At 38.9% G+C, this 19,000-nt stretch overlaps 1 protein-coding gene across 1 annotated transcript in view; it reads right to left on the bottom strand.

The window, feature by feature from the left end:
* Nucleotides 1-19,000, bottom strand: part of LOC126352433 (eIF-2-alpha kinase GCN2) — a 284,800-nt gene that overhangs the window by 239,695 nt on the left and 26,105 nt on the right. The window contains exon 2 of the mRNA XM_050002687.1: nucleotides 16,635-16,804. Within this exon, the coding sequence (XP_049858644.1) occupies nucleotides 16,635-16,804 (170 nt within the window). The remainder of the gene's footprint in view (nucleotides 1-16,634; nucleotides 16,805-19,000) is intronic.

The raw sequence follows: 19,000 nt of genomic DNA, 5'->3' as shown, positions 1-19,000 counted from the left end.
ACTCAGAATCTACACTACATGGTGAGTAGCAACTTCCCTTCTCATAATATTGTTACATTCCATCCTGGATTTTCCATTGTTTGATTTTCTTCTTCCTAATTATGTCATCTCTGTTGACAACTATTTCAACTCTCTGCCACTCTTGGAACCACTAAGCAAGTATGAATTTCACTGCATTGTCACTATCCAGAGAAACAGGACTAAGAAGCACCACTGAAAGACTTAAAGGAATCTCATGGATCTTATCATGTTCCTGAAGATGAACATCTTAAGCTGCTAAGATAGCTTTACAAAAGCCAAGTAACATTAGCAAGAAATCTGCAAATCAATGATTGTCTTACCAAGGGGACCTGCAAGACATGGTGTAAAGCAAAACAAAAGCACGTAACCGTGCCTCAACCAACCTTAGTTCAACTCTACAACAAAGGGATGAGGGGTGTCAATCTTTTCCACAAACTGAGAGGTCAGTATAGAGCCAGGAACCACTTCAAGAAATGGTACTGGCCTCTTGTTAGATTCTGCCTTGTCAACATGTGGTTGCTGTATAGAAAGGTGAATCACTTAAAGTTTGTTGGAGTTCTGATGAAGTGTTGTATTATCTCTACTGCCTTTGTCAGTAATGGACAAACCTTGAGGGCCCATGCCAAAGTTCAGGGACAGTGTACCAGTTGATATCTGCATAGGTAATGTTGGACACTTCATGGACAAAATTCTAGCTCTGACAAGGGGTAACAAATGTGGAAAAGGCACAAAATTTTGTTGCATAAAACATAATGTTGGTGTTCAGACAGATTCTTGTTTTTTGCAATATCACAGGTAAACATTGTACACAATACAGAACATATTGCCAATATAATGTGATGTTGGACTACGCCACAAATGACCAGTCTCTGGCCACTGAAGCCAAACTAAGAGCAGCAGCAGCAACAGCAGCAGTCCTCCTGCCAGGTAATCCTTGGGATTTGAAACAACAATGGTTGAGCCTTTGCCAGCAAGTAGCACCAACCATTTCCCCCGCCGACTCTCCACAGTTCCTGTTCCTTTACCATTGTAACCTGCTCAGCATTATTAATGCCACCTCCCTTTACACTAAAATCCCTAATGCCACCTTTCTAGATACTGACCTCCATCTTAAAGATGGCTACATCCGTATCAAACCTACCAATCACCAGCAGTATCTCCACTTCGACAGCTGCTACCCATTCCATACCAAGAAGTCCATTCCATACAGCCTAGCCACACGTGGCCATTTCATCTGCTGTGACAAGTGGTCTCCCACAAAATACACCAGGGATCTTACTGATGGCTTTACAGTCCGTAATTACCCTCCCAAACTTGTACAAAAACAGATATCCCGTACTTATCTTTCCAGTCACTCACCACCTCCCAAAGTCCCACCGTCCGTCCACAGAGGAGCATCTCTCTCATAACTCGGTACCACCAAAGACTTGAGCAACTGAATTACATTCTCCACCAGGGTTTCAACTACCTCTCGCTGTGCTCTGAAATAAGAAACATCCTACTCATTATCCTTCCCACCCCTCCCACAATGGTATTCCACCACCCACCAAACCTACACAGTATCTTCATTCATCCTTACACAACCCCTGCTCTCAAACCCTTGCCTCATGGCTAATACCCCTGTAATAGTGCCTGGTTGAAAGACCTGTCTCATACATCCTCCCACCACCACCTACTCTAATCTGGTCACAGACCTCACCTATCCCATCAAAGGCAGGGCTACCTGTGAAACCAATAATCTGATCTACAAGCTAAGTCGCAACCACTGTGCTGCATTCTACATGGGCATGACAATCAACAAGCTGTCTGTCTGCATGAATGACACTGACAAAACTAAACCAAGATACAACTAAACCACCTTGTTGCTAAGCACACCATCCAAAACGTTCTTCATTTCAATAACTGCTTCACAATCTGTAACGTGGATTCTGTCCACTAACACCAGCTTTTCTGAACTGTGCAAGTGAGAACTCTTCCTGCAATATGTCCTCCATTCCCATAACCCTCCTGGCCTCAACCTTCGTTAGTCATTGTCCTCACCCATCTAGCCCCTTCCCTGCTCCCATTCCAGCACTACACAGCTACAAAGCAATTTTTCTTCCAAATTTCACATTTTCTTTCTTTCCTATTGTTCATTCAATCATGGATCCAGTTCAACTGGAATATGTGAAGTGGATGCCTTCAGGTATAATGAACATTCTGCACTTTTAGGATCACAAGCAGTGGACGATTGAGTGTGGTATGTCCTTGTCACCATCCTTCTCAATTGGAGCAGCAGAATATCACCATTCCTGAGGCAGTAGATAATGGGTATAGTATGTGAGCCACTACCTGAATCTGAATCTCACTGGTTTCTTGCAGATGAACTGTTTTAGATAATGGTGTCCTTAATGTGGGACGGTTTGCTCATCTACACTCAGGTACTCACAGTAACTTGAAGTTTTATGAAACTGTTATTCAGCAAATCCATAACGGGAAGAGTTTGAAAAATTTACCCCTTTTGTCAACTGGGATTCTGTTCAGTTGTGTGTTGTCATTGAAGTGAAATTGGGTCTTGATTTCTAGATATCTGTTGCAGCTTATACACTGTTGTAAGCACCTTATGCCTAAGTCCTAATCTTCATTCCAATATAAATGGAATGGTATCTAGTAAATAGTAGTATACCTAACGACTTTTTATGCATTCAGATATTCTTCTTTGAACATAATGAACACTTTCACTGGCAATCACGTTCAGTACTTGTTCATCAAAAAATTCTACAAAGCAATCAATTGCATACTTTCCTTTTAGTGCTGCTACCAAATGGCATTAGTGCTATTCAATTTCTGCTAGAATGGGTTAGGTCTAACTGTAAGTTGCATCTTCAGTTGTTCAATTAGAAGACACATTTACCTCTCATTTTTTTCTCACGATGCCTTGCATTTTCCTCATCCTTCTTTTCTTCCTTACTATGAAATTCCATGGTACATGGAACATCAGCTGGAAGAATATCTTCCAATATATTTGCAATGATACCATCACAATGTTGAATCTGCAGAGAGTTTGACACTGTCAATGGTCTCACATTCATTTCACCTTCTTCATTGGAACAAGCCATGAAATTGGGGTCATTCAAAAAGTCTTCAATTTCCCTTATGATTTATAGAAACACATGATGTCTGGGGTGGAAAGAAAACACAGAATTTGCCACAAGCCCCAATGGGGATCAAAATTCAGAGAGCCCTTATGGGAAAATAAAATAAGCCTTAGAAATATACAACTGATAAATCTTCGAAAACCATTACAGAACATGCCAGTACGCCTGCACTGGAAATTGTTCATGTAACTCTGTACCTTCTGCTGGTTTGAAAATGTTCATCTCTTGTAAACCAGATAATTTACTTTCTTCACACAAATAATTGTGTACAGTTCACTTATTTAACACTAACAACGATTGCACAAGCTTGACAAAGGTGTAGACAACAATGCAAAATAGTAACAACTGCTGCCAATGTAATTACAAATACAAAATTCTCATTACAAAGACAAATCCCAAAATGGCGATCACTGCAGTAGATGGTTAAAGTCGAATAAATGGTATCGAAGGCAACCGAGACACACATACCAATTAAATTAATAAGAGGGGGTACTGGTCCAACATGGTATGCAAAATAGGTCAGAACACCATTGCTGAAGCAACAAAATACGCACACCAAGTTTCAAAGAGCACAAAATCTCAAAGGTGCTGATGTTTTACTGAAGCTCAAAATTTAACAGTTTTCACAATGAGTCTTGGTCTCGAAATCTAGCACAAATTCCAAAGAGATTCTGCTCATATGTGAAGTACACCAGCAGCAAAACACTATCAATACCTGAAATGTGTGACAGCAGTGATAATGTTATAAATGACACTGCCACTAAATTGGAGTTACTAAAGAGGGTTTTCCAAAATTCCTTCACAAAAGAATACGAAGGAATCAGCGAAAGTAACTTGGAAGTAGATATCCTCTCTGTACCAAAGCAGGTTTCATCACTTAATACAGCCAAGTCTAAATTCCAGATTGTATAGCAATTAGGTTCCTTTCAGAATATGCCAATAAAATACCTCCACACTTTAGTAATTACACATAAATACTTGCTCGACAAAAGATCTGTACCTACAGACTGGAAAGTCATACAATTCACACCAACATTCAAGAAAGGAAATGTGAGTTATCAGCTGAATTACAGATCCATATCGCTAACTTAGCTTTTCTGTATGATTTTGGAACATGTTCAAACATTGTGGTTTACCTTACAGAAATTTACAGTCAGCACAGATTCAGAAAATATCATTCTAGTAAGACATAACCAGCTCTTCATTCACATGAAGTAATGAGTGCTGTTGACGGGGGATCTCAAGTCAAATTTACATTTCTAGATTTTCAGGCTTTTGACACTGCTCCTCATAAGCAAGTTCTAATCAAATTGCAAGCCTACAGAGAAAGTCACTGATTCAAACATAAGTGGTATCTGCCATCTCCCAAGGAAGTGTCATAAACCCTCTGCTGTTGCTAATCTATAAAAATGATTTATGAAACAAGCTGAGCAGCCCTCTTAGATTGTTTGCAAATGATGCTGTCATTTATTGTCTTGTAAAGTCATCAAAGATCAAGATAAATTGTACAATGATTTAGACAATCTATCTGTATAAAGAGGAAAGTGGCAGCTGACTAATTAATGAAAAGTGTGAAGCAATCTGCATAAGTAATAAAAGGAATCTCTTAAATTTTGGTTACAAAACAAATCACACAAATCTAAAGGCTGTGAATTCATCTAAATACCTAGAGATTACTATGACAAGTAACTTACACTGGACCAACTGCATAGATAATGCTGTGCGCAAAGCTAACAACAGACTATGTTTTATTGATAGAACACTTAGAATATGCAACAGGTCCACTAAAGAGACTGCCTACACTATGTTTGTCCATACTCTTTTGGACTATTGCTACATCGTGTGGGATATGCGTCATATGGGAATGAGGGAAGGCATAAAAAAAGCTCAAATAAGGGCAGCTTCTTCTGCACTATCAAGAAATGGGAGAGAGGGTCAGAGATATGATATGCAAGTTGGGGTGGCAGTCATCAAAACAAAGTCTTTTTCTTTGCGGCAGGATCTTTTCACCAAATTTCAATCATAAACTATTTTCTCTGAATGCGAAAATATTTTGTTGGTGCCAACCTACATAGGAAGAAACAATCATTGTAATAAAATAAGAGAAATCAGTGCTCGCCCATTTTTCTCGCATGCTGTTCGAGAATGGAACAGTAGAGAAATAGCTTCAATGTGGTTCACTGAACCCACTGCCAGGCACTTTATTGTGAACTGCAAAGCAGTCATGTAAATACAGATGTTATATCACATAAATACTCAACAAATTCAAGTATGGGATGTGTGGTGTGAACGATCAAAGACCAAACTCCTCAACCCATTTAGCGGCATGCAGACCTACAGAATCTTACTGCCGAGTGTTAGAATACTGCTGGCACAACACGGAGCACTACCACTGTCTTTCATAGTGCTGGGAACAGTATCCATGTCTTGTGGCACAACATTGCACTTCCATACCCATGTACATGACTAGAAGCGTACTCCTGTCCCAACATAGCTGGCCAGGGTGACTAAATAAATGCACTGAGCAGCACTTGCATTTGTTCTCTGACTGATTCCAGACTACTGAACACAGCGAATGCTGAGACAGTCTACATGCAAGCCATCAGTCCAAAGTCCTACCTAACCTAGTAGTGTCATCAGCCAGGTACTGGTATACACGCCCTCACTACACCTGCCTCAAGCCAGTATCACAAGGGAAGACCACCTCTACGGTAACTTCACACGGCACTCCAGATGATCCTGAGGGGTCCTTGATTCGGCTCAGATCATCTGCATGCCTGATTGCTGTTCATGATCGCTGTGATGTAAGATTACTGTTTGCTGGGTATGCTTTTCTTGCATCAGTGTGGACACCTCAGCAGCTGCAGCTCTACTGCTGAAGAAGCACCGAGCTGCCTATCAACATATGCTCTGCCACGCAGCCAAGCACGCCACTGTGAGTTATGCTAAGGTAGAAACCTGCTGTCTGCATGGCCTCACACCACTGATATACTGACAACAAACTCTGTATGGAAGTCAGTATGAATAAATGTTTATACTGAATAAGTTTTCCTGACTTTGTGCTCCCCGTAGTACTGCTTCGTGCGACACCTAGTTCCTGCACAAGCCATTCTGGTGGTAAAGTGACCTTCCTGGCTAATCATCGAGTCTGTATTGCCAATGCCACTACATCTGGTGTCAGGAGAAAAGCCAATAACTAAGAGTGACATCATAGGACAGTGACTGTCATCCTCATTTCACTATGGTGAGTGGAAACAGACTATTTTTTACCTTTTTTCTATGTGACTGTGTTTACAATGTTTAATCGCCAGGACTGAAGGGTTGGAGGGAAGATTCAGCAGTTGAAAGGTAAATCAGTCAATGATTTAAGTGACTTCACAGTGAACTTCTATGACCATGTGATTGCAGATTTCAGTAAAATTATAACCACCTAATGTTAATCTTGAGGTTACACTGTGTGGATGAATTTCAATATTGTGATATGTTAACAGTTACTTTGGGGACATTCTCTCCCCCCCCCCCCCCCCCCCCGGGTCTTATTAGTGTGTGTGTGTGTGGGGGGAGGGGGGGGGGGTTAGAATTTTGTAATGAGCTCTGGAATGCACGAGATGTAAGTGAAGTACAGTTATGAGTATTTTCAGGATGTAAATTTATATGGAACATTGGAATAGAAAGTAAATCACAGTTGGCAAGTAGTGTAGCATTAGAGAAATTATGGTAGTTTTGATGTACAGTGAGTTTTGCACGTTCCTTTCATGATGGTTCAAATTATCAGGGAGACAGGCGAGATAGAGCTGTTGAACTATTTCTACGGGGGACAGACGAGGGAGAATGCTGACAGGACAACCACACAGCACAACCCTATTTTCAGAAAGTAGGACCTCCCCTTGATGAACTCTGTACGGCCAACTTGTTATTATCACCACTTGTTACACAAAGGTATGCTCATGGCAAAGAGAACACTTAGAATTATGGAGCACCTGAATATTACTGAATCAAACTCACTATGACATCTTGGGACTGACTTTTCGGCTTCTAGCAATGATAACAGGGACCACAACTCAAATTCTGACACATCCCCAGCTGAATTCGCCCAATATTCCTCCAGACCTACCTAACACCCTAGCCATCACCATGCTCAATTTTCTCAACAAGCATATAACCAAACAGAATGCGCTCAATGGTATGGAACACGTGTTCACAAACATCGAACAATAGCAAACCAAGTATCAGAAAATGATCATGATACAGTCAAACCTCAATATAATTATTACCAATACAATGATAAACCAGGGTGCAGCGATAATTTTATATAGCCCCAGATGATTTCCGATATGTACTATGTTAATTACCTGTCATTACAACGATGAAGTAAATTTAGCAACACCCTGTTACAGCGAAGACAAAATTTTGAGGAATTTACTATTTCCTATTTCTAAGAAGCTCACTGTAGTGGTAGGTATTGTTTATTTAGCTATTAGACTTTCTGTGCTTTATTTCCAGAGGCTTTGCTACATACTACAGTACTGGGTTCATTCTAGCGGTAAAGAGAATAGCGTACAGCCTTGGACGAGCTGTGCTGAGCAGTTTGTCCAAAGTTAAGCTTCAGTAGCACACAGAAGTGGTTTGTTGGGCTCATACGCACCTTATCTCCATGATTTTTACTATCTGTGAATGTTTTTTGTTGATGTAAACACTTTGGACTTCACTAAGGTTTGGACAATGGCTGGAACTCGGAAACAAGGATGGAGACAAAAATGGAGGTTTTCAAAGACGTTGATAATGGAATGAAACAAGTAGACGTGTCGAGGAAGTATGGACTTGCACAACCAATGTTAGCTGCATTCCTTAAGAAGTGTAAAGAAACTGAAGAAAGTTTCACATGTGACAAATTTAACCTTTCATGAAAAAGAATGAAGATGGCTGCTGCTGACGATGTGCAGTGCTACACTGTGGTGGTTTTAACTAGATGCATGCACAGAATGTACCAGTCAATGGCCCGTTGATATGTCAAAAAGTCTTAAATTTTGCTAAATTGCTTGGTGATTCTAATTTTAAGGCAAGTAACAGATGACTGCAAAGATAAGTAGAATAAAAATCAGCACCTTTAGGTGATGAATTTTGGAGGAAAAACACAATGTATAAACTGTTAGAAAAATACAGTCCTGAAAACTTGTACAACACAGAGGAGATGGTATTTCTTATCAACTGATGCCAGATGGAGGAGAAAAGTGTAAAGGAGGGATGCAGTTTAAAGTACACTAACTGTTCTCTGCAGCAATGCATCAGGGACACACAAATTTGACACCACTGGTGATGCGAAGATCAGCTAACCCATGGTGCTTCAAAAATGTAAGAAGCTTACCAGGTAAGAGGGTGCACACATTTTATTTTACCTTCTTTTAATTTATAAGTTAATTCAGTAAAGTATAGCTTCAGCTGTAATTTTTTACTACAGTTGTACTGTAAATGTAATTTATTTTATTGCAGTCAATTACAAGGCAAATCGAAAAGCATGGACGATGTCTACTCCTTTTGGTTAGTGGTTAGTTTCACTTGATTCGCTTGATAAAGAGATATCAATGAAGAATATGAAAATTGCATTGCTGACGGATAATTTTAGTGTGCATAACAACATGCCATCATTTAAGAACATTGAACTGAGTTACTTCCCCCAAAATGTACTTCGATTCTTCAGCCACTAGATATGAGGATAATTAAGAACTTTAAGACAAAACACCATTCATGTTTAGTTCAACGCGTGATCACGAACACTGCCAGAAAAGTGAGCAATCCCTACAGTTTCAATGTGAAGCAGGCTTGAGACATGATTGCTACTTCTTGGAACAGTGTACAGCCGAATGTGATTGTGAACTGCTGGAAAAATGCAAGAATTTCCGAAAGTGAAGGTATTGGTGAGAAAGTAGTAGTGGATGAAATAACACAGGATGATATTGAAAGTGATCTGGAGATTTATTTAGCAGTTACTGGTAAAACAATAGATGCTTCAGTAGTTGAATACTTGACAGTGGATGATGAGGCGTTGGGTGTTTGAAGCATATACCAACAAAGCTGTCATCGAAGAGTTAAAGGGTAATTCGCCTGTTGATAATTCTGATCATGACAGTGATGTGATAAATGTGAACCCCCTCCTCTGATGGAGCTAATAGGTCAGTTAGAAACCATTCGGCAAGTAGCATCTTCAATCCCCAGTGTTAGAGGAGATAAAGACAGTACTCACAGGAGAATCTTTAAGAAAAAAGAAACAAAGGAAAAAAAGTGAATTTTTCTGTACATAAAAGTAAGATATTCTACTGATACAGTATTGCAGGGTGTATATGTGGACAAGGGAAAAAAAATTCCCGGATTTTTGCCGGTTATCCCGGTTACAAAACATACTTTTTCCCGAGCGAAAATACACTTTTTCCATGCTCAGTGACAGTAGGTTTTCCATCGATTTTTCCCTTGGAACTGTAAAACTTATCAAACCTTCGAACGGGTAATGTTTTATACACAGGTGTAGAACTTCCCAGCACTTTAGGGGAAAAACAGGGAGAAAATGCTTGGAAAGACTTTTGATGAAAGAGAAGAGAGAGAGAGAGAGAGAGAGAGAGAGAGAGAGAGAGAGAGAGAGAGAAGTTTTGTAACTATCTCTGATGCACAACAACATATACGCTGCATATTCTTGTATTACAAAAGTATAAATTCGAATTCCACCAAACATAGCACGTCAGTTTCTGGAGTATTGAAATCGAGACTGCAATGCCCTTTTGTAAACCAATCATATCTTGGGCCACGTGATCTCGCCAGCTGATGACAGCAGATATTGAAAGCACAGCACATGTGTTGTAGTCAGCTAATTACAAGATCACTGTTAATTAGTGTGAACAGAACACACAAAGAGAAAGTGTTCATGGTTTACATTAATATACGTAGTGTAGCTAAAAGAGCAGCTCAGCTTTCAAGTATACACAAATGTGTCTGTAAATTTAAAATAATGACATAAATGTCTGGTCTTCTGGGCTCAAAATTCTTCTAAGTGGCTGGTTCTCAAAGTTTTAAGTTTTAAACGAGAGTCAAACGCTTTGCGATTCAAAAAGCACATCCCACATTCTCACACGTAACATAATTCATCTTGCATAAAAGGAAATTTACTTTAAAAGTAATGCTTTTCAAACCACCACTCGCAGTACTTTCTCAAGACTGTTAGAAATACGCTTGTTTTATCAGTTGCCAGAAAGCACCAGAAAACAGACATTATTGCACATGAACAGCTGCGGTGATGTAGGAAGCCCACACGTTCACATGTATAATGCATTAAGAGATCTTACACTTAGCCATAAAAGAAACAGGACATCAGAGGATACTCCAAGGGCATCAGAATTTCATAAACCATAATACAATGCATGATTGAAGTGCTCATTGGCTTGTCCAGATTCACACTGAAGTAGGCCCCACCTGATATTAAGCTTTTCAGTGTGGTTTTTTGGAATGTAAATTTTCTTTGTGTACCAGTACTGTACTATCTCATGTTCAGTTCTTTATTATGGCATAATGCCATAAATGGCAGAATATGAAAACATGCACCTGCAATTCAGCAAACAATTGGAACTAACCAATACTCTGAAATGAAACACTTCGTTTCAAATAAATTGATTGCCTCAGTGGAAAAGATTGATAAAGCCAAAGTTCTTCAGCAAATTAACAAAAATAACTTCATTGTTCTGTAAGGTGATTAATGCTAGACTGCCAAAAACATGGAAATAAAATAAAATCAGAAAACTGAAACTAATAATATATTTCATAATTATGTGAATGTATTTTAATTCATTTAATAGCTCCCAGCCACAGAAATCCGTTTGTTTTCATTTGACATGGGAGCTGTAAATGAAGAGGAAACAGTGAAATCACTTAACATAAACAAGGGTCACATGGAGACTACTCCCTCCCCCCACCACAACTCCGCGCATGCATGGATCTGGCAGCTAGGGCGCATCAGAAAATTTTTTCTCATTAGCATCTGGCTGCTTGCGACTACTGCCAATACAGCTAACAGCCACACTTCGAATAGCCAGAAGCGGGAGAAGGTACTGCTCATACGCGAGTCAACTGCCAATGTGTATGAGGCCGCTGGCAACTGCTCAAACGAACCTAATGTAAACAGTTGTGACGTCACACTCATAGAAAGCAGTTAATTGTTACAAAGCATTGCATAGTCTTCGCCCTAAGGCCGTTGACACATTTTTGCTGTTTGCAGACACTTGTGCGCGCACGCTGTTTTGTTCTCTAAATGGCGCATTTCCTTTGCAAAGAAAGTTTTATTTTGGTTTTTTCTCTCATTTATGTTTTATTGCTGCAGTATTATTCTCCAGTAACAGGATACAGTAACATTCTTTGCTAGACTATCAGTTCTTACCAGTCAAAATTACATAAAACTAATTGAAAACTGAGACAATGAAAAATTCCTGAAATTTCAAAAAATTCACGAGTTTTTCCCACTTTTTTACCAGATGAAAACATTTCTGGGTTTTTCCCAGATTTCCCGGTTGTCCTGGGTCGTATACACCCTGTATTAATAAATGAAGCGAACAAAGTCTATGTCATCATTTGTCATTTAATGTAATTTTTCATCAGAAAATTAAAACAGTAATGTACTTCTCAGCCACGAAAACAAGGGGTCCTTGCTGTGTGTCACGATGATAAAACTCCATTATAACAACAACCCTGGTACAATAATTTAATTTTCATGGTCCCACAAAATTCGTTATATCGAGGTTTGACTGTAGTAGGAATTTCATCGCTGAGTACCATTTTAACCTTGCTTATATAGCCTATGCCCATCAATGGCAAAGGGCCCTAAACACACACACACACACACACACACACACACACACACACACACACACACACACACACACACAAAGAAACAAACAAACAAACATACTAAGTTCCAGTCCATTACTTACCAATCCAGTGGGTTGACCATTAGTTTTGACCAATTGTAGGTGTACTAGCCACCTTGCACTGTGGGACACAATGAACAGAGGAGGAGGACCATCAGTGTAGAAAATGTAAATAAGAATGCAAGAAAAAAGCATTGCAGGAGCAAGGGAGAATACAAGCAAAATAGTGATATGTTATTTTAAGTGAGTCATGGGTTTAGCAGCAGCTTGCAATTCAAAGGATCGAATTCCCCTACGGGGGAAGGACTGCTGCGACAACAGCCATGCACCAAACTTCACAACCTGTAAAGGGGCAAGCATGCAAGCCACTTATGATATCCTGCCAACGGGTGCTAGTTTGAGGGTATAGAATTTTTTGCACAATTAAATTCGGGATTTTCCATTACGAGTCAGAGGTGTGACGTTTTTTGTACTCGATGTGTAAACTTAGTTCTTTGTCAATGTTACATCAGAAAGTATGCTTCAAATAATGTATGAACAATGTGTCAGTACAAATATTTGTGTTGTATTATCATCTGCTTGAGATACTCTTTGCACAGCACGCAGTAGTTGAAATTCACCATTTGATGTCTTTATGTCACAGTAAGCATGGCACAGAGCTTCCAACTCTTCATGGACTTGTAAGGGGCCCCTAGAATAAGTGACATTGAGACCTGCCAATGAAGAATATCCAACAACAGAATTATGAAAAGCAAGTTCATGCAATAATGCTCATATTTGTATAATACAGCTGAAAGTCATTTCAAAACTTTAAAAGAACAGGGTGTATATGTGGTCAAGAGAAAAATTCTTGAATTTCTCAGTTAAAAATCCACTTTTTCCCATGTTAAAATACACTTCTTACACAGTGAAAAATACACTTATTTCATTTTAATTGATAGTATGCTTTCCCTTGGAGCTGTTAAAATATCAATACTTTGAATGGTACAGGTTTTATACACCAGTGTGGAACTTCTGAGAACGAAAAAACTCAGGAACTCAGGGAGCGGGGAGGGGGAGGGTGGGAAAAAGAAGAACCTGATTTGGAAAGATCTGCGATGCACAGCAATATTTACGCTGCATATTTTCATATTATGATAGGCTGCACATCTTTGTATTCGTATTACGAAAGTATGGATAACAGCACATTAGTTTCCGAAGCATTCAAATCAAGATTGGAATGTGCTTTTGTTAGCCCATCATAGCTTATGTCGCATGATCTCACCAGCCAATGGCAGCAGATATTCAGAGTATAGCGCATGTGACACATAGTCAGCCAACAGAAACATCACTGTTTAGAGTGTGAACACACAAATAGGAAAAGTTAAGCTTTAGGATATAATATTCGTCTTGAAGATTAATGAGCTACAAGAAAAGTTAAGCTTTCACATAAAAAGTGATCTTTTTTGCGTGTGTTACGCTTTAAGGTACACCACACCAATGTGTCCATAGAATTTTAAACAATGACATTATGTTGGTCTTCTGGGCTTTAAATTCTTCTAAGTAGTTAGTACTCAATGAGTTAAGTTTTAAATAAGAGTCAAATGCTCTGCGATTTAAGAAATTCATTGCGCATTCGAAACACCTAACATAATTCATCTTGCATAAAAGGAAATTTACTTTGAAACTAACGCTTTTCAAAGCACCATTCGCAATATTTTCTTGCAACCTGTTAGAAATAGCTTCATTTCAGCAGTTGCCAGACAGCACCAGAAAACAAGCATTACTGCACATGGGCAGCTACGATGACAGAGGAAGCCCACATGTTCATACATATATAGTCTTAATAGTTCTTACGTGACGTCATAAAAGAAACAGGATACTCCAACAGTATCGGAATTTTGTACACCACACTAAAATGCATAATTCGGCTTAAAGTGCACATTCATATGTCCAGATTCACAATGAAGTAGGTCCCACCTGATATTAAGATTTCAGTGAAGTTTTCTGGAAGCAAATTTTCTTGGAGTACCAGTACTGTATCATCTCAAGTTTGGTTCTTTATTATGGCATAATGCCATATGTGCCAGAAGATGGAAAGGTGCACTTGAAATTCAGTGAACAGTTGAAACAAGCCAACAGTGCGGAATGAAACACTTCGTTTCTGATAAATTGACTGCCTCTGGGGAAAAGATTAAAGCTCCATTTATTTAGAAAACCGAGAAAAATAACTTCATTTTTCTGTAATGCGATTGACTGCCAAAAATGTGGAAATAAAATTAAAAAACTGAAACTAATAATACATGTTAGCCTACCGTAATTATGTGAATGTATTTTAATTCACTTAATTGCTCCAACCACACAGAAATCCATTTTGTTTTCATTTGATATGAGAAGTGTAAACGAAGAGGAAACAGTAAAATCACTAAACGTAAACATGGCTTACATGGATATTAACCCCCTTCTACTACAGACCAGACTGCTATATGCATGCAGCAATCTGGCAGCTTGGGTGCCCCAGGAAAATTTTTCCGGCTGGCATCTGGCTGCTTGTTGTTACTGCTGATACAGCTAACAGCCACACTTTGCTAGAAACAGGAAAAGATACTGCCTGTACACAACTCAACTACGCACAGGCATGAGCCCACAAGCAACTGCTCAAACGAACTTTATATACACAGGTGTGACATCACACTGTCTTATCAGCAGCAGTTTGTCGTTACGAAATATTTCACAGTTTTCATCATAAAGTGTCTGACACATTTTGATGTTTATCAGTTCTTACCAGTCAAAATTACAAAAATTCAACTGAAGTATAAAACAATGAAAAATTCCCAGAATTCTAAAAAATTCCTGAGTTTTTTCCCAGTTTTCTCCTGGATGAAAATATTCTTGGGATTTTCCCACAGCATATACACTCTGAAGAATAGTCAATGAACAATAAAATGAAAGCAAACTACACCAAGACTATTGTTTTACGATTTTGCTACTGAGAAGCCTCTCACTGACACAACACAACACAATAACACAGTCTGCTGTATGAGTGGGCTGGGTTTCCACATTTGGCACAATGTACTTCTTCAGCCACATACATAAGCTGAGGTAGGTTCCTGTCAAAACACACCTGGCCAGAGGAACCATAAATAGTTGCCACTCAGCCCTGAGCAACACCTGTGCTGCAACTGTTTCTGGGGCTTCCGATAACAGCACCAATCAGTTAGCTGCTGGTCTACAAGTCACCACTACACTTGATGGTTTTGGGCCTCGAGCTGGTGTCATCAAGAGAATACCACCTATGGGTTGACTTCATGTGGCACTCCAGGCAACTCCGAAGGGTTCTCCAGTCAGCACATGGCATCCGCATGCCTGACCTGTTCATGGCTCCTGATATGTAAGCTTGCCAGCTCACAGGTACACCTTTGATGTGTCGGCACAAACACCCCAGCAGCTGCAATTCGTCCACTGAAGCAGCACACTGCTGCCTACCTAACGTACACAAGCACTGCTGCAGAGCCAAGCATGCTACTGGGAGTTATGCCACAATACTAGCTCACTGCCTAGATGAACACACATGCTACGAAGACGCTGGTAACTTCTTGAATGAAAGTCATGTTGTATAAAGAATGTTTATAGTGAATGAGCTCTCCTAACTTCGAACTCGCACACATTTATTACATAAACTTGTACACATATGATTTGATTGTGGAAGTATTCTGAACACTCTCTAAAAACAGTATTATAAAAAAGATGTTCATAATTCCATTGTTGCACATTCTTCATTGGCAATTTTCTATGCTGCTTGTTCTGAGGTGGCCCTTACACAGTCCTTAAAGAGTTTAAGGCTCTATGCCATAAAGGTGTTTACTGCCAAGCCCCACCTGCCACACATCGCCCAAAAAGTACCTCAAACAAATTGTGATACAACACGAACAAATATTTGTATTATCACACAAAGCAGAATGCAACCCACAAGCTCCCAAAAATACCCTGCAGCAGAAACCTGGCTACAAATGGTGTGTGAATCGTCAATACCAGTGCAGATGCTAGATGAAGAATGTGTTTTACAACATAAATATTTGTTCTTAAAATATCAAGAGTTCATTTCCAACACACATTATCTAGAAAACTGTTACTCCCTCCATTACACATATTGTGTAATCTTCATAATGACAGAAATTTAAAGTTTTATGGAGGCATAGTTACAATGGGTCTCCCTCATAGTCCTTTCGGTTATGGCATTTGGAGGTGAACAATCATAACACTATGTAGCCTCCATCATACACTGCATGAAGATTTGTGGACGACAGATGCAGAAACGGCAGGATGGTAAACCAGTTTTGTCCCACCCTTTGTTTGTATCACATTTCATATATTCAGATGGTAAACCAGTTTTGTCCCACCCTTTGCTTGCATCACATTTCATATATTAAGGAAACTATTGTCCTTTGTGTAAGTGACAGTATCACTGCAGCTGCAAAATGGTGAAAACTGAAACACTGAAGAACTGCTTATACACATACAATACACAAAAAAATCACCTAAAACACAAAAATAATTCCTTCAACAGTGAAATCAATGGCAAAATCATACTCACTCTTCAGGATAATTTTCCGAACAAATAACATGGAGATCAACTTGAGCATGAACTTCATGGTGACCAGAACTTCCTTGCTGAGGAGTCAATGTTATTATTACGTCCAATGGGCGCCAAATATTCCAGGCATCATTATGACGTAAATCTTTAAGCTCTTCTACAAATATAGCCTGTAAAAATGACATACTATTCATACATAAATATACAGACAGCCCTCTATATTAAACAATAATCAAATTCCTAAATCACATCTTTCGAAACACAATTCTTTTGATCAATTAAAATTGCTTCATGGCAATGGGGCACATGCAAAGTGATAGTTTTAATGAGAGTCTGCTTCTGTGCTAGTGATCTCAAATGCAGATTCTGCCTCAATGTATCCATTTCACTTCCATTAAAATTTAAAAGTAGACTACTTGTCACTGATCTTTCTCACTCATTTCTACATTAAGTATGCTCCATAGGTGTGTCGTCAACCCCCCTCCCTCCCTCCAATGTGTTGCAGAAGCACATGCACGTTGAGTCTGACACAAGAAAAGTAATGAAATGTTATGAGCGAAGTAGTGTTAGCACAAGTTTGTGTGATTCTGTTAAGCAATGTAATAGAACACAAATATGTTATACTGAAGTAATGCAATTGTTCCCGGTACAAGATGTATGCTGTCTTTAGTCTCTGGTTTTGTGTGACATCAATGGTTGTTTCTCTTACAATGAAAATACCTATCAAGGAGATGTAGTGTTAATGTACTTCACTCACATTTGGACGGAGTAGGGTTCAGACCCCTGTCTAGATAACCAATCTTGGATTTCTGTGGTTTCATTAAGTCATTAAAGTAAACACTGGTGCAGTTTCACTAAAAGTGCCACGGTTGATTTCCTGCCCAACACTTGTCCAATTCAAACCAAGTCTATACACACTTGTAGACAGGATGAGGCAGCTAAGACAACTCAACCAGAATCATCCAGAGCAAGTATATACACTGGTGTGTAGTTTTTGCTAAGTTACTAATGGCAATGTGCAAATAATTTTTAGTATTTACAGCTGCCAAATTATGACATGAATGTTGCCTTCCTTTAATGGAACTAATACTTTTTCTGTGGCACTATGAAGTGTCTATAGAGAGGACTTCAACAACATAGTATGAGTGGGAGTGGATCAAATAGTAATGATGACACAAACCACTGTCCTATTGTCGGGAGATAAGGTCCCACAAACTTCTGTCCTACCGTATCAACTGTAAGCAAACACATGGCTCAAGTAGGTTCACATATTTACCTCTAGTCTACCAGTCTGTGCTCTGTTGTAGCTATCTGACCACTTAATCGCGAAGCTATTCAGACTTTCAAAATGTATACTACAGTCAAAAAAGTGCAGCTTTTGTTAGAGCAGTGGTTGTATGCTACAATCTAACTTGATGGTGCCAACCCCATCACAGTCTACCATGGAAAACATCACAAAAATATTTTGAAAAATAGGTAGTGGGAGAAATAAAATATGCCAATGAAAATGAATGACATCTGATAAGAAAAATGTAATTCAAGGTTTAGCAGTGGCAACATATAAACTACATCTCACTATGAGGCTGCCTGAATCTGCAAGTCGTGTCAACCAAATAAGTGTTCTGTCACTATTACATTCCAACACATTTCATTCTTTACACATTTCACTTTATCAACAGTTTCTTGGGAATCACTTTCAAAATCAGTTACAGTTCTTCTAATGGCATCTATGAGAACTGGAAGTGCTGTAGGATTCATATGAAAGACTATGGATTATGTGTTGTTGACAAACCATGGGTAAATCAATCTTTGCTATATATGCTACTGATCAGTTCCAAATCTACACTTGCTGGTAAAAGCAAATAAAAATTTACTTTGGTCTGTCAATGTGTAGTGTCGGGTTTTCAAGAATTTTAACCTTAATCTCAGCTTTACTGATAGGATTCTAAAAATAGCAACCAGTATCTACAGTTCCTAACATATATGCTGCAGCAGTTTTCAGTAGAGAAGTCTGGCCTGTAGTGATACATAGTAGTACACAGGAGTGAGACATGTCCCTATATCATCTTACCGATGAATGGCACTCTCAACAAAAGAAAATTAAGCAGTGAGAAAATATAAACATAAAATAATATACCTACTTAAAATAATAATAATAATAATAATAATAATAATAATAATAATAACCCACAACAACAATAACAACAACAACAACAAAAAACTGCATGTTGCTCTTATTTCATTGTCCACATACAGAGCCATACTGAAGGACTACACATGACTTCAGCATAAGATAGTGATTGCAGTGATTTAATGAGATGAAATACCCATCTGAACACAGCAATAAGTAATCTGTAGATCACTAT

Source organism: Schistocerca gregaria, chromosome 1, assembly GCF_023897955.1.
Source record: "Schistocerca gregaria isolate iqSchGreg1 chromosome 1, iqSchGreg1.2, whole genome shotgun sequence".
NCBI lineage: Eukaryota > Metazoa > Arthropoda > Insecta > Orthoptera > Acrididae > Schistocerca > Schistocerca gregaria.
Note: the sequence above shows the minus strand (reverse complement) of the source record. Positions and strands in the feature narration are given on the sequence as shown.